Here is a 15,867-nt window from a genome sequence, read left to right on the forward strand (position 1 = left end):
TATACGTGCCACCCATGGAACAGTCTAATCCTCCTGCTGCTCACAAATCTGCAACTCCTTTGTTTAGGGATGGATCCAGCAAAGGAGCAACACAGACAAGCAGGGGAACCGGACCAGGAGTAAAAAGCAGAGCAAACCAGACTCGTGGCGCACATGCATCCACTGTAGCCATAACTGCAGGTCCTTATTTCAAGACCAGTGTGAACTAAGTGGATAAATGGCATCCTCTTTGCCTGAACCGGAAGACTACAGAAGCCAAGCAGGACTTATACTGGTCCTTTGCTTTACAGAGGTGGCTTTGCTTTCTTCGGACACATTTTACAGCATCCATAATGTGGAAGAGGCCAGAGTGCTGCCCTACACCTTTTTTCCTGTGACAGGAGGCCTCGAGTCCTAGGATGTGTATGTTGTCCTTTTCAGCAGCTGCCTCACCTTCCTGCCACTCTCAGCCCTAAATAGCCTAAGTAGCAGAGAAGACAATTATCCTTCACAACCTTGCAGTGGGGTTTTGCCACATGCAGAAAGGCTGCTGTCCATCTGTGGAGGAAAGCAGAAAGCTGCTGCACACAGCCTTACTGAAGCTGTTGGATTACCAGGGATGTTTCCTGGCTTGTGGCACTGACCAAGACCACACAAGACTTAATACTAGTGAGCGGCCCTTAAAAATTATCTTCATTTTTTGCTGTAGCAGGGCACGCTTGGAAAATGGTGGCTGGCAGTAGGTCCATCTTCTGCACTAGCTTACCCACATCACCTAGGAAGAACCAAGCCCAGACAGGCATTGTTGGATGCTTTTATTTGAAATACTTTGAAGTAAACATTATAGCAAGGCACAAATGCCACTGCAGATTAAATAGATATGTGATGGCTTGGGAGTGCCCCCTGCTATTGTTACTCTACATAGGCTACCTTGTAAAACATTCCCTAGGCTAATGTACACAGTATCAAAAAATACAAAGAGTCCAAACTGTTTGTATCAAAACACATTGAGACAAGAAAGTGAGCAATTCAAATGCAATAAGATAAATAGTTCTTAAATTATTTAAACATTGTCATAGTAAACAATAACGAGCAGGATTCTGGCTCAACATAAAAAATGGTATAGAAGATAATTATATTACACAAAAGCATGTGTTTGTTGAGGGGAACAAGTGAGGAAATAGTATGGACAGAGAGTCAATATGACTACATGGAAATAAACGTCTCCAAAGTAATACATAAAACTGAGTCAAGATGGGAGAAGAGCTATCAAAGGAGCTAGAGTATTTGAAGCATTACAGTATGGCGGTTTCTCAGTTCTACAATCCCCTTTCTGGGAACCACTCTCCTCCTTGCCTGACACTACGTAGGGAACCTCCTCAGCTACCGAAAGGCACTGCTGCTGACTGCCGCAGGAGACTAGATTAGGTGGATAACATGCAGAACAGGCCATACACTAGGGTGTTACCAGGTTGATTTCGCTTCACTGTGATCCTAGTATCTGCTTCTTAAGCAAGGAGCTTAAAAAAAGCAGATGAGGGGTGTTTGTCTCGCAGAGCTCCTAGCTGACGTAGTGAAGAGTACGGGGACTATTTCATTGCAGGCGATACCGAGACGGGGAGGGGAGTCTTCCTGTTCTGTGAAACATGACATCCAATCTCCAGTGCTCCTCCCTAGCACAGGGAGGCACAAGTGTTTATGGTGCCATACTCACCAGCCACATCGCTCTGCCTGAGCTTCGAGCATGGATAAGCCACGGAGTATAAGGCCCAGCCTACAGCTGGCTACACCCACCTTCTGTATAGCTTCCAGGAGTGCAACTACACTGACATGTGACTGACAAGTCCCTGGGGCGGACCAGACCCTTGTCAATCTGTGACACGTGATTTTGAGCTCTGCTCACACAAGAGGACGGTAGCTATGAAATTCTCTTTGAGGAGGAGTCAAATCCATGGCATTTCATTAAATTACCTTGTGGGAATAAGACAAGGGAAATAAAAAACCATCTGAAGCTTCAGTACAACTTACAGCTTGCACCTGTCCTGTGTAATGTAGAAGATCTCGTATCAGCCAGCATAGTCCTGACAAACGTGTTTTGCTGAGACAGCATTATGAATTAAAACGTGTAAAACAAAGGCAGGATGGGAAGAGAAAAATAAGTCATAAATACTAGGAGAAAGAAAGCAAGATAGGGAAGGCAAGGCTGGGGCTCCAGGCAGAGGCTGAGGCAGTGCACACTCGAAGGAAGAGAGCTCATCTTAAGGAAACTGCAGTTGCAGAAAGTGCTCCTTGATCCTCAGGAGATGGACAAATTCCAGCGAGGATTCTCGCCCTGCTTTCCCTTTTCACCTCTCTGATCTGGCAGAGATTTAGTGCTTAGGATGCAATGGTGGGGTTTTTTCTTTTTTAAATTTCCCTTACAAATAGAAGTTAATGGAAAGCAATGTCCATCCCAAGAAATCAGCAGAATATTTAAAAGATTTGCCCCATCCCCACCCGGTATTTTGAGTAAAAACCCCCCCAAACAAAAAACCCCAACCAACCAAAAGGGTTTTTTTTTGTTGTTTTAAGTCTTAAGAGACTTTGAATGATTGTTCTGAGAGGTGCTATTAGGACCCTCCATACCACACGTCTGACTGTGTTCACAAAGAGCTGAGTCAATTTTGCACTCTTTGCATTTCAGATTTTCTTCTTCCACCGTAGTGTTCATCTCACCATTATACCCCTCATGTCCATTCTCATTCATCTCTGTTTGTAACTTCTCTCTCTCCTCTTCTCCCTCCTCTTGCTCCTCCTCTTCATCGTCCTCCTCCTCCTCCTCTTCCTCCTCCTCCTCCTCCTCCTCCTCTTCATCTTTTACTTTATGAACAATGAAGAGGTGTCTGTTCAGAGAGATCTGAGATGTGTAACACAAGCCACAGAACAAGCACTGATACGTGGAGCTGTCCGTCTTGTGCTGAGGTATGTGTTCCTGAAATTCAGTACTGATGTCTGTTGCAAATCCACATTTAGCACATTTCCAGTGTGCTTTCAGTTTTTTGGCTGGCGGCACGCCTGAACCTGCAGTGGTCTCTGCCTGACCCAGCTCATCTGTTGACATCCTCTTTGGAGATTTTGCCTTAAAAATAAGATTTAAAAGTTACTTTATTGTTCTACCACATGTAAGAGTAAGCACCTTAGCTTGCTAAATTCCATGCATGTATCTAAAGGCATTAGAGGGAAAATACATGTAGGTATTTTGTTATAAACTAAAATGAAGCCATGTCTAGGGACTCCTGTTGCGTTGTTTTTCCTGCAAGTACCTAAACACCTCAGGGCTTACTGCAAGCTCTATTCCAAGAACTTGCATCTTCACCCCAATATGCAGGATCTCAACTGCTATCCTTTCACATGAGTTGGGAGACCTGGGAGGGACTGGCTAGACAGAGACATGATGGGGAAGGAGAATTTGAACTTGACAGGGGAGGCAAAAAGAGTCAGAAAAAGAAAACATGATGAGCAGAAGGAGAAGCCCGTTGAGTGGTCATAGCTGAGGGCCACAGGGATGGTAATTAGCCTGGGCAATGTTTCTTAGATTTAACTGTGGACATTTTCCCCTCCACTCCCAGGCTGCTTCCTCATGGTGTCTCCATTAATTCATTCCCTCTGTCTTATAACCCTGCAGTGTGCTTCTCCTCCCCTGAGGATCGCTCACTTGCATATGCTATTTCATGTGATTTTGTCACCTACGTCTTTGTTTAAGGCACAGTTAGGGCTGTGTTTGCAGACCCAGTTAGAGACGCGTGAAGCTACTGTCTGTCCACAGTTCAGCCAGGTGTGCCCTGAATACACCAGCTCTGCTGGGTGGAAGCAGCTAAGAGCTCCTGGACGGGAATTCTTGAGCTGCCCCAGGTGTTTCCCTGTCACTATGCCTGTAAGCACTATACAAAAATACGACACAAATACAGTGGGGAGTCAGTCACGGTTGAGATCCCTCAGTACTCTAGTACAGATGAATGATAACTAGCAATGATAAGGAAAATCTACTTCTGTTTTTAAAGTAAATGGAGCAAAGAAACTCAATCAGCCAACCTCTCTCCACCCAAACCAATCCAAAATGAAATTAGTTGAACAGTAACATGTGCTGAATAAGTGTACCCAGTTCTGCTTAGGAGAAACACAGTTCTTATATGTAGCAGATCTAATAAGATTTTAAAACAGAAAAGGAATCTTTACATAAGTAACAGAAAAAAACAAGGTGGAGAAGAGGAAAAAATGTATCAGGCTACTGTACCTCAAGGAAACAGAATACGACGACAGAGGAAAATGAGGGTAATTACAAACCTAAATTAGATCTGGTTACAGAGTAGACCGACAAAAGGCCAATAAAACACAGGGTCGCATGTTCAAGAACATCTTGAAAAATGCAAGATACATTGCCCTGGTGCTGCTGCAGCTCAGCTGCACTTTCACTTTTGATCACGATACTGTCAGAAAGAAACAAACTGGGTGCAGTTTACAGAAGAGGAAGGAAATCTGCCATATGGATGAGAGGGCTTTACTGCTGCAGGGCTGCAGCTCGACAGGACACCCTAAGTAAACAGCTACTCGCCAGGTATATTTATTTTTCAATGAAAATGTATCAGTTACTTCTGCTGTGTCTCTCTCTGGAACTTTTGCTTTGGCCATCTGGGATAAGTCTGGGTTTTTGATGCCGTGCATGAGGCTGATGTGATTCTCCAGCATGAACGGCTGAGGAAATGTCTGGTTTTCATCTGTGCAGTACCTTGGAAATACAAAAGGAGGAAAAATATTAGAGGAGAGGCCCAACTGTTCATTTCCATACAAACAGCTCTTCGTTAAGTGTCAAACCAATAGATGTCATTGCAGACAGAAGCTGGTGAGTAATGTACTATTAAGATTACCAAAGTATGTAGCAAATTGCTGTTTTAATAATAAAACATTATCCCTAACAGAAATCAACAACAGTTTAGCGTTTACCACAGTAAGCATGAATGAGAATGAAAGCAGGGCACTTATTTACGGTACCCTAGCAAATAAACACAGGGACTAGTGGAGATCAGGCCCACTGCGACACATGCTACATAAGCACAAGATACATAGTCAAAATGGAAAAAGCGTGGGAGAAAAGTTACTCTCAGATGAGAAACCAGCACCATAGAGGGACCCTGTGACTCGTGTGACACTGAGGAGGCTTCCAGCAGACCCAGGTTCAGCACCCAGCTGTCCCAAGCACCAGTGTAGTATCCCATCCACAGACCACGTTTATCATAATAGGTAAAGTTATTATAACACTGCTAAACTTGCAGCTATGGTAACGGTAACGTAGTCAGAAGCACTTGGAAATACATAGCTCATAAGTATACATGTTAAAACTTGGTAGGATTCAACAGCTGCCCGAGACCATGGCTAAAATTTCCAAAGGAGATGTGAACGGGCAGTGCCATCTGCTAACCTTCCCTCCGTGATGACTGAGGTTTACTGGAAATAAGTGTCAGGTCTTGCAGCCACATTAAAAAAAATCCCTGTAGCATGGGCAAGTACATAGTAGACTCTATTAGGAGTTGGGAAACCCAAGATCGACTTCAAACTCTTCTGCTGACTGTCAGCATGACGTGGGGAAGGTCTGTCAGCTATGCATCAACCTGAGAAATGAGGAAAGCAATACCAGACTTCTGTGAAGCACATAAATTACAATTGAAATGTAGGCTGCAAGGGATGAAAAGCAACAGATAGAGGATGAAAAATCTCTGGGCAATAAAGAAATTTTTTAAAAGGGGAGAAGTTCCCTACTGATCTTCTAGCTTCTTCACCAGATGGAAATTAAACAACAGTCAGTAATGATGTGACAATGCAGACATGCTCACTGAATATTTCTGTTTTTTAACTGAAACCACTTGGATGATAAATCAATATTTAATAATGATGGGATTTTTCTCCCTCACAGAGGCAATAAGAGAGCCTCTTAAGTAGTATTTATCAAAAATAAACATTTCCAAAATCAAGTGTTCTGGACAGTTTGTACTTATGACTTGGAAAATAACAGCAAGTTCCGATAACAATAACCAAATGAATTATGAAAAAAAAAAACCCCACCAGATCATTTTGCAATTTGCTCTAATTTGGAATCCTTCCCATGTGAGCAGGGAAAGATGCTTTCCTAACCTTAATTATTCCAGTGGCAAGCTTGGCAGAAGGATGTTCAGGCAAATCCTCCGTCACTAATTTCTCCCTACAAAGTTAACAGAAGGCAGAGACCTAAGCAGGGCAGGGGGAAAAGTGGGAAAAAAATATCACAGCTTGAAATGTTAAAGCAAGGGGGAGGTGGCCTACAAGACAGCATGCTGGTGTTGCAAGAAATAGTCAGCTATCGGATCAATGAGAAATTTCCTCATACTTCCATACTTCACATGGAAATCCAGGAGTAGAGAGGGTGACATGAAGTCAAGGCACTAAAAACTCTGATGGGAACAACAGTGAGTAGCAAGACTGATACAAGGCCTGGTGGGAGGAAGGAAAACAGATATCAGAACCTAAGGAAAGAGATACTATGCCTTAAAGAGCACGGGAAGGAGCCAGAGGAGGAATTCAAAGAGATGAGAGGATGTGTGAGTGGCAGTAACAAAGCTGATTTTTAGAACAGCACTCTGGACAAACTAAAAGGGATTGAACCAGTTCAGAAATACAGGGGCTGTGGTTCAAAACAGGATTTAGGAAAAGACCAGATGGACAAAGAGTCATCCCCATCTACCGATGTAGAGGCTTTCCTCAGTTCTAGCGCACACAGGTAGGAAGATGGTTGGAGGTGACCCCGGAGGGCAATCAAAGATGGGGCATGTAAACAGGGAAGAGCACGACCACAGAGGCTGCATGTCGAGACACACCAAAATCAACCAGCTGACAAAGGGAAGACCAAAGGGAAGACCTCAGATGCAAAGAGAAGCTGTTGGAGGTACTGGGACAAGTATTTCAAGGAAGAGGTTTAATCTGAAGGGCGCCTTGACCTCAGTAAGTTTGTCACTGCTATGATGAAAAAGAACACAACCACTACCCAATTCAGACTTCATCAGTGCATTTTGAGAAGGGGCAATTACAAGCTTGAGAATTAAACACAACCACAGTTCACTTGAACGTGTAGCTGGATCTTCTCTACTGTAAATATGGCATGACCTTGGGCGCTCGGGTGGAGCTTTGCATCTCCAACTGCCTGTTATTCTGAAAAGCAATAGAAAAACTGAACTCCTGGGTCTGCGCAAGCTAATGCATGTGGTAGGCGAGCAAGTCCTGGATTATTATGCATTTCTGTACAAATCCTTCTTCCCCCCTAGGCATCACGTTCATTCCAATACACTCTACTTTGAAAACAAGTGAGCCAGAGAGAACGGATTTATACAAACCAGGTGCATGTAACTCTATAAGCCACTGCCCACAAACTTAACACAGAATAAAACATACTGGGAGCCAATGTTTCATCTTCTCCAGAGGTGCCAAGTCACAACTCAGTACAAAGAAATGGAAAACTTAGAAGTCCTGGCTCAAAAATGCATAAGGAACTTACTCCTATCAGGCCTTAATGGTGTTGCCAGGACTTCCTCCATTTACTAAAAGCTATTGTGGCTCACTATGCTGTCCAGAGAAATAAAGTACATGAGGGAGGTACTCTTCAAAATATGCTTCTAGTAATTTTAAGTGCAGTGAAGTGATAGCACACTCTTAGAAACACTTGCATTGAACCAAAAAAACAACTAATCCCACAATCTATGTCACAGAAAACTTCCCTCCAAGCAGAAATGTGCTTTAATTCTTTTTCAGAGGGATGTCTCAGAATAAGACAGTAATCAGGTCAGTGTAATTGCTTGGTGTATGACTTATGCTATTACAATAAACAAGAACACAATAGTTCTGGAGGCAGTTTTGTAAGCGTTGGGCTTTTTCCTGAAATGAGACTGCATTCACAGCTAAAATATGCTCATCAGCAATGATTTTCACTCACTGCTGATTTACATAGCTCATTGGAAGTCTCCAAATCCATTTGTTTTTGGACTTTGAGGTGCACCTTCCCAAGGAAATCCAGCAGGCCTAATTCTCCACTGTCCTGCAGCTTGTGCAGTCATCTGTGTCTGTGTAAAGACTGGTGGCAAGATCTAGTGCCCTGATTCGTTAGCATTTTATACACCTTTTGCATCATTTTTGCACCATTTTTTTCATGGGGAAGGCACAAGAGTGATGCATGACTACACGAACTATGAAACAACGAAAGATTGGCCCACTATTTTATTGGCCATTTCACGAGAATGTGCAATGTAATTCTCATTTTGCACCTGCAGATCTCAAATCAGACCTTACCCTAGGTTTCCAAAGGGCATTTTGCAGCCAAAACCAACCAAGGACTTATTTTAGCCACCAAATCTCTCATGTTTAACATCTTCCTCTCACTCTCCCTCAGTAATTTATAGCCTGGAGTAGATAGGAGCAGACATGATCTGTAACAAAGGGCTTCGGAACGTAAAAGTTTAGCCTGTTGTTGAAAACAAATTTGAAGAGTGGCATTCAGTACTTACCAGCAAGTGTAAACTTTCTTTGCTGTGTCGTGATTATTGCGGATGTGTCTACGCAGACTGTTAGAGGCATTAAATGAGCGTTCACACTGTCGACAGGGATATCTCTTCATAGACTAGCAGAAGAACAGAAACATATTTTAATAACAGGGAGACAGAAGACACTGACTGGATTCTAACATACCCATGCTGTTCCTCTGGACCTTACCTCTCAGTTGCAAAAAAATCCCTCTTCCACTGATAGAGATCATCAAGATTTTGGGGTCTCACATATACACAGCCCAACAGTTGGCTAATCTCAGCACTGGTTTTCTAGAAATCAGGACAAGTTAAAGCACAAGCCTTTTTTTTCCTTTTTTTTTTCTTAATAGGAAGGAATTGCATTAGTTACTCCTGCTGTGGGTTCACTTCGCTATAGGATCCTATGGAATTAATTCAGCAGCCACAAAACTATCTCCAGACCTAACTTTCGCAGAATCTTCTGAGAAACTTTCTGCTCCTTGGGTTTCTGCCAGTCTTTTTGGCAGGAACCAAACAGAGGAAAAGGAGCAGACAATATCAGATACCATCTCTGCTTTGTTAAGAGCAGGTGGAAGGTCCCTTCCTCTCCCCCAAAATAAGGCAGGGCCCCAGCGTGAAGTACAAGTCCACTTACCCTTCTCTTTCCTCGTATTTCAGCATAATAAAAAAGTAGGATGTTAAAGAGCATCACACAGTCCCACTTGTTAGCCATTTATTTCCATGTCTCCTGATGTAACTCTGCCCTGTAACTAACATCCTCCTTTTCCTACATCTATCTGAAATTACGCTCCTTGGTATAATTCGCATGCATTCCATTCAAGTCTTCTTGGACTTTTTAAATGAATGAATGTATGTATTAAACTTAACTATTTGGCAAATTTCCTACTTCTGTAGAAGTCAAAGGGGAAAATCCAGCATGTTCACCATGCCCCAATCTTTTCCTCTTGATATTTATCAAGTGCACAGTCCCACACTCCCCAACTCAAGCTAGAAGGAATCAACGATGATGATCCAGATTTCCACAGCCTCTGCTCATGGGACTCAAAACAAGAGTGACTCAGTGCATCAAATGAGAAGTCCTGATGCCAAAGTACTAAGAAATCTGGCTGCACACGACATCTTGGCCTATGTTCTGCCAGTGAGTAAGGATTAGCTTGACAGAACTAGGTCAAAGCAACACAAGGAAGGCCTGAGCCATATAAAACCAACAAAATTGAGATTCACACTTCCTATAATGATAGCTCTGCACACTGCATGTGTCCGTTACAATAATCTTCCGCAGTTGGATGTCCTGTGATATTTAGCAAACAATATATTTTTAGAGGAATTCCATTTCCTTCCTTAACTTTGTGTTCAGTTTGTTTAGACCGTTTTTTACCACAACTACAACCTTATTTCCAGTTACATTTTACTCAGAATACAGTCCATGCTATGCTGCACTGGCTCACGTGGTAGGTTTGTATCATCGCTAACATTGCCACACTAGAGGAAGAGTAGCTGCTCAAGGAAACTGTAAATACAACTTAAGAACACTCAGAAGAAATCCTGGTGCTGCTGAGTGTTAAACCAGCAGCTGGAGAAGACGCAACTTTCCATCCACTTACCCAAATGAGCAGACAACGAAGCCTGACGCTAGATGCAGTGGGAGAAGGAACAGCAAAAAAGGATGAGGTACGCAGGTTGTTGGATATATCAAGGACAGAAAGTGGGCTTACAACACACTATCTCATTATTTTGTTCTGGCCCTCCTCTCATTCCTCACTGAGCTGACAAACAGATTCTCAGTTTCTTTTTGCCCAAAATATTAACGACTATCGGATTCTTTTACTAAAAGGATCTTGTTATGTAGCTGAAGTGTTTCATTTGTGTCCTTACCCTTCCATGGCTTCTCTTCATGTGGGACACATAGGTTTCCCGATCGGGGATCCATTGTGAACATTCCTTACAAGTCCAACCAGTTCTTCTCAGTCTGGACTTTGATTCAGGATTGTGTTCCACCCTCATGTCCTTCCTCGGCAGAGAGGAGTGGGAAGTCCCATTGGCTACTGACAGCTCCTTTGGTGAGGCGTGAACCTGGTTCCTTGATGCTTTCTCAGACTTCTGTCGAAAGTTTAAGAGCTCCTCAGGATTTTGGGGGACTCCATGAACACCCTGGATAACAATAATAATTGAATCAAACATTACCTTTATATATAATTTATATACGTTTATAAAGTGAGGTATATTATAACATTTATTATTTAAATAAATAATCTAAGCCCCCCCCCCAACATGTTCATGACTTGCTCCTGTATATCTTCCCATTTCCCCACAAAACTGGCTATAAAGCTTTGCCTGACAAGAGATTTTCCCACAGAAACACAAAGCTCTTATTTATGTTTCCTGCAAGACAACAGCAGCTCCTTGGTGTTGTCTGTTTAACATTTTGGATGAGCTCTGAGAACTCTCGTTAAAAAGGGAAGATGTAATGAAAGAGAAATGTTAATTATCATTATTTCAAGAGCCTAAATTCTAAAAAGACATTGCTCTGGTAAACTCCGAATGAAATGTTTGCTGTTTTCTTGGGGGCTCCAAAGCTGCTTGATCTTTGCTCAAGGGAAGAGAAAAGACAACCTCTCACAATTTCTCCAACTCTACTTTCTACAATTCCATAGCTCCTATTGCTACGCACATTTTCGCAGTTCAAAACTTTGCTTTTTTACAAATAAAAGCAAGTATTAAGCCAGAAACCAGCCTTATAAGGAACACGTCTTCAGGCTTCTCGATCATTCAACAGGCCAAAATCCAAAGTCCCCCAAAAAGTTATTTTAACAAAGAAAATTGAACATAAAGAAAATAATCCAGAAACGAAGAGCTGTGGGAAAGCAAAAGCAAATAAAATAGCAACATACCAATGAAACCTCAAGAAACTCCCCTAGGAACAACAACAGTTCATCCACACAAAAGGATAATTTAGAGGTTTAATTGTGCACAGTAATTAATAATGGGTAAAGTTTCAGCACACAAAAGCCCCAGGCCTTTGGAAGTCTCTCTTTGGGTTGGACACCAAGCAGAAACTTCAAAACACAAGGTCTCATCTGCTTTGCACTTGATCCAGCTGATGTCCGCAGGAGCAGTTTCATGCAGTCGCAGGGGAATGACAGCTGTCCCACGGCATCACTAGCTATTTAGGGTAATATGAACACTTCACATTTCTCCCCTTGTGGGAAGCCAGAGAGTGTTTTATGAGCAAAGAATACATTAATACCCACTATTCCATTCCTCCTGCTATTATACCACAGGAAGGAGGAAAAAAAAAAGGAAAAAAAAAAAGGCAGCACGGAAAAGTGAACCGACTTCACTGCAGAGTCAATAACAGGAACCAGACCTTCTAACTCCTACTCTTACACTTTAACAACTGAAAGTCAGAAAAGACATGAAGGCACAAGGTTTCTTTACCTCTTATGTGGGCACAAATCAGATAGCACCTACTATGAATTCTATATTGCATAGAGGAGCCTGATCTGATGGGAAAAGAGATCGGCTAGTGCAACTCTTACCCTGCGACAGCCAAAAGGTCTTCTTCAATTACAGTCTCAAAGACCCAACAATCTCCAAATGTGGCCTCATGGTTAAAAGACAAAAGTTTGGCAGTCAAGATGTCAGAGTGCTGGGCACAAACTGCTGCAGGCAAGTCCCTGGGGCTTCCAAAGGAGCTGCAAGAAGTTGCGTACCTCAAGCCCATTGATTAGCATTGAGTTTGAACACCTCTTTGAAAGTCCTGGCCTTAATCTCAGCTCTATTTTCCCTGCTATAATATGGGAAGATTAGTAATCATCAGCTTCACAGGAGGGCTTCAGATTTTAATTCATTAACGCATGCAAAGCATTCTCAGATTTGCAAGTTAAAGGCATGGGGGGAGAGAGCAAAGAAGCAGTTTTGAATAGTTTTCTCTTTTGGGAGTATGCTAAAGAATCTTCTTGCTTTTTAAAGCATGAGTATAAACAAAATAAAATCACTGATTTAAAAAAATTATGTCACTATTCTTTCTAATCAAAGGGAAGTAAGACTTTGCAAGCTCTTTTTTCAGAGTGCCACCAGGAAGTCTTCTGAGAGGATTTCCACGGCAGTGTTGTTGGATACTGTACATAGAAACATATTGACTAAAACAACAATAAATGTGGCACTCACACGTTCACGGTATAATCAAAACTACAAGTCCTCACACGCATCCCACTACAAACCACCAGCGAATGGAAAATAACAGGCTTTTCATACGTATAGAAGTGCTACGAATGGTAGTGAAATTACTGCAGTGCTTATTGGAATATGAGTTCCTATTGAGGGAGCGCAGGCTTGGAGTGCTTTCCACATCACTAGTCCCACCAAGTTTTTTGGCCTACACACAACTATCAATCTTCAAATCGTCTTCTGGAGCACCCTGTGCTGCGCTGGGCCTGCCACGGACCAGCGCCAGCCTGGATGTGCAAGGCAGGAGGTCCCACCTCCCAAAAGCTAGCACCTCCGCAGCAATTGCTCCTGCCGCCCCTCTCATTCCCCTCCTGCAATCTGATACACTTCTGCTGGCAAGCAGAGCAGTTCGGAAAGCAGGGCTTCAAATGCCGCACAGCCTCTCTCAGAGGCAGCTACAGGGCGGCCAGAGAAAATTCACCTTTCATTATATAAATTGAATAATACCATGGGTAGTGAACTCTTCTCCCTGCCTCCTCAGCAAAGATAAAGCTCCCCCCAATCCTCCAAATTTAATCACTTCTTCTGGCTTAATACAGAACAGTTAACAATCAGAAAGATTTACCTGTAGGAGACTAGCTTTTTCATTAGGCTAAATTACATATAGATGAGAGTAACTGCCTGTACCATTACCGACACAAAATGCTCTCTACTGATGTTTCCACAGTACTAGAAGTTTTTGTAATCTATTTTTCCACTAATGTGTTGGCTAATTAGAACTTTCCACTTCTTCAAACCATTCCCTTACATAGTTGCTGCAAACTCTCTGAGAACTCAGAAAACAAGACTTCGTATCAGTAAGTTGGTGGGACTCACCTTAACGTGCTGCATTAACTGCTGTTTCTGCATATACACCAGCTGACACTGTGGGCACTTAAACACTCCCACTAACAACTTGTTGGCATTCTGCTGAAAGTGCTCCTGGAGCAGTTTCTTCTTGTTAAAGACAGTCTCACAAGAGCATTTGTAGATCACCCTGGAACAATTAAAAAAAAGTAAACTCACTCTCTCTCCGTTAGTTATCTTGAGACAACGGTGCAAAAAGTTATCTCAGCAATGTAACTTCAGGAAGGGATGTGCTTCTGATGAGTGCTGCACTCTCAGTGTATTGTCAACACACACCCACATGGACCACTGAACCATTAACTCAATTGGGAAGAACAACAGAAAGCCTCAGGCACCTACCAGTTTTCCAAAAATAAGTTTGCTTATATGCATATGCATAACTACCTACATATGTGTAGGTAAGTGCACACAGATGGGAGCAGATTTAAAGCACACTAGCTACATATTACTTCCAATCTGACTTTTCCACAGCCCCTGCCTTAAGGCACACATTTTCAGCCCTAGCTCGAGGCTTGGAAGGGAAAGCTGTGGTGTGGAAAGAAAAGGAGGTTTTCTCTAGTGATTCTTTGGTGCAATGCTGCATGGCATAACTCTCCTCTTCCTTCTGAGTGCCAGATGCAACAGTTACCCTGGAGTCATTTACCAAGAGGTGCCACTCTGGTTCCTGCTGGAAAAAGAGGCGATGGTCAATACCCTTTTTTTGCATACCTGGACCCCTCTCCTCCTACCCAAGAAGACTGTGTTCACATTGAGGAGAGTGGGTCATGGTCAGGGATGAAACCCTTTCAGTAGACAAAGCAGCAGCTCTTCTTCTGCCACAAAAACAGAAACCAAAAATAATAATAATAATAAAAAAAATAACTGGGACAGACATGGGGAATTCTGGAGCTACCCAGCAAAGGGTAAGAACCTACAGATAATTACAAAATACTTACTGAGTAGTCTTGTGAGGCTCTGTTGGGTGCTGGCTAGTCATGTGAGCAGTGGTGCTGTCTGCTGACTTGAAGGCCATCGGACAAAAAGAACACTTGTGGAAGACTTCGCAGTGTTTCTCGTGAATGTGCACTTTCAGCATGGCTAGGGTCATAAAGACAACTCCACAGTGGATGCACCTGGAAGACGTATGAAAGAAAGAGCTGAATTACCTGTACAACATTGCTTCCAACAAACACACACAACTGGAAAGCACCACAGTGGGAGGCACCAGGCTACGGTGGGTCCTCTTTTAGTCTCTTCAGTAGCAACGTGGAAGAGGCACGGAGGAATACGATATAGGAATTCAAAAATACTATATAGGAATTCAAAAGCTGGACATATCTCATGACCACATGTTAGTGACAATCAAACAAAACCATAAAAGAAGCCTGCAGAGCTTGAAACAACCCAGAAGGAATAAAATGAGATGCGGTTTGGCAAAAATGCAATCCCTGCATCTGTGAAAGCCAATTTAGTCACAGGTACAAGTGAAGAACTCAAAAAGTAAAAGTACCTGATGAGATCTCTGGGTAGTAATAGGCAGCACAAATGGCAGTTATTCCCCAGTACAAACCAAAACCAAAACCAAAACGAGCAACAGAGAATATTCAGCTGAGAAATCTTCAGTAACCTGTATGATTGCTCATACTACACTAAGCAGCAGGAAATAATGACAGAAGCAGCAAACATACTAAAAACTGCAACAGAAATATCCAAGAAATTGATTAAGCTCATTAAAATCATGAGGATACAGGTGTTTGACTGAGTAGTGCTTGGTCTGGAAGCTGGGGGGGGGGCGCTCCTGGAGGAAAGAGAAGAGGAAGTGCTTGCAAAGGTTGTGTATGGAGCCAAAGGATTATTTTCTGCAGCTAAAACCAAAGACTCAGGTCCAGGAGGGTAACTATGGTCATCCAGCCATTCCTAGCCTGCCGCTCCTCTCAAAACACTTTTGGGACAGGCCTTGACTGATACTCCCCAAAACAGCAACAAATGACAGCCGTACTATATTTAGCTTTAATATCCCTTCCAAACATCCACCTGACTGTTTAGCTTATTAGGGAAGCCACAAACAAACACTGCAAGGGCACATGAGGACGGAGATACCTGGCCTCGCCTGGCTTGGGCCATGCCAGCTGAAGTCTCCCACCCTGAGCGGGTCAGACAGGAGCACTTAGTCCGCCTGGGGACCAAAGCAGCTCTAGTGATTGCTCCTAACTAGATTCAATCAAAATGACTAACAACAGATCCCTGTTTAAGC

General features: G+C 42.8%; 1 protein-coding gene across 3 annotated transcripts in view; it reads right to left on the reverse strand.

Annotated features, from left to right (window-relative positions):
• Positions 1 to 781: 781 nt before the first annotated feature.
• Positions 782 to 15,867, reverse strand: part of ZNF592 (zinc finger protein 592) — a 39,891-nt gene continuing 24,805 nt past the window's right edge. For 2 of the 3 annotated variants that reach the window (XM_064517691.1, XM_064517690.1), the window contains 6 exons: positions 14,570 to 14,746; positions 13,605 to 13,764; positions 10,434 to 10,709; positions 8,541 to 8,653; positions 4,609 to 4,744; positions 782 to 3,097 (listed from right to left, as the gene is read on the reverse strand). In XM_064517691.1, the coding sequence (XP_064373761.1) occupies positions 2,546 to 3,097; positions 4,609 to 4,744; positions 8,541 to 8,653; positions 10,434 to 10,709; positions 13,605 to 13,764; positions 14,570 to 14,746 (1,414 nt within the window). In that variant the 3' untranslated portion in view covers positions 782 to 2,545. Of the gene's footprint in view, positions 3,098 to 4,608; positions 4,745 to 8,540; positions 8,654 to 8,767; positions 10,710 to 13,604; positions 13,765 to 14,569; positions 14,747 to 15,867 lie in introns of those variants that run through there. The other variant, XM_064517692.1, reaches the window with a different exon arrangement.

The sequence above is a fragment of the Dromaius novaehollandiae genome, chromosome 10 (assembly GCF_036370855.1).
Source record: "Dromaius novaehollandiae isolate bDroNov1 chromosome 10, bDroNov1.hap1, whole genome shotgun sequence".
NCBI lineage: Eukaryota > Metazoa > Chordata > Aves > Casuariiformes > Dromaiidae > Dromaius > Dromaius novaehollandiae.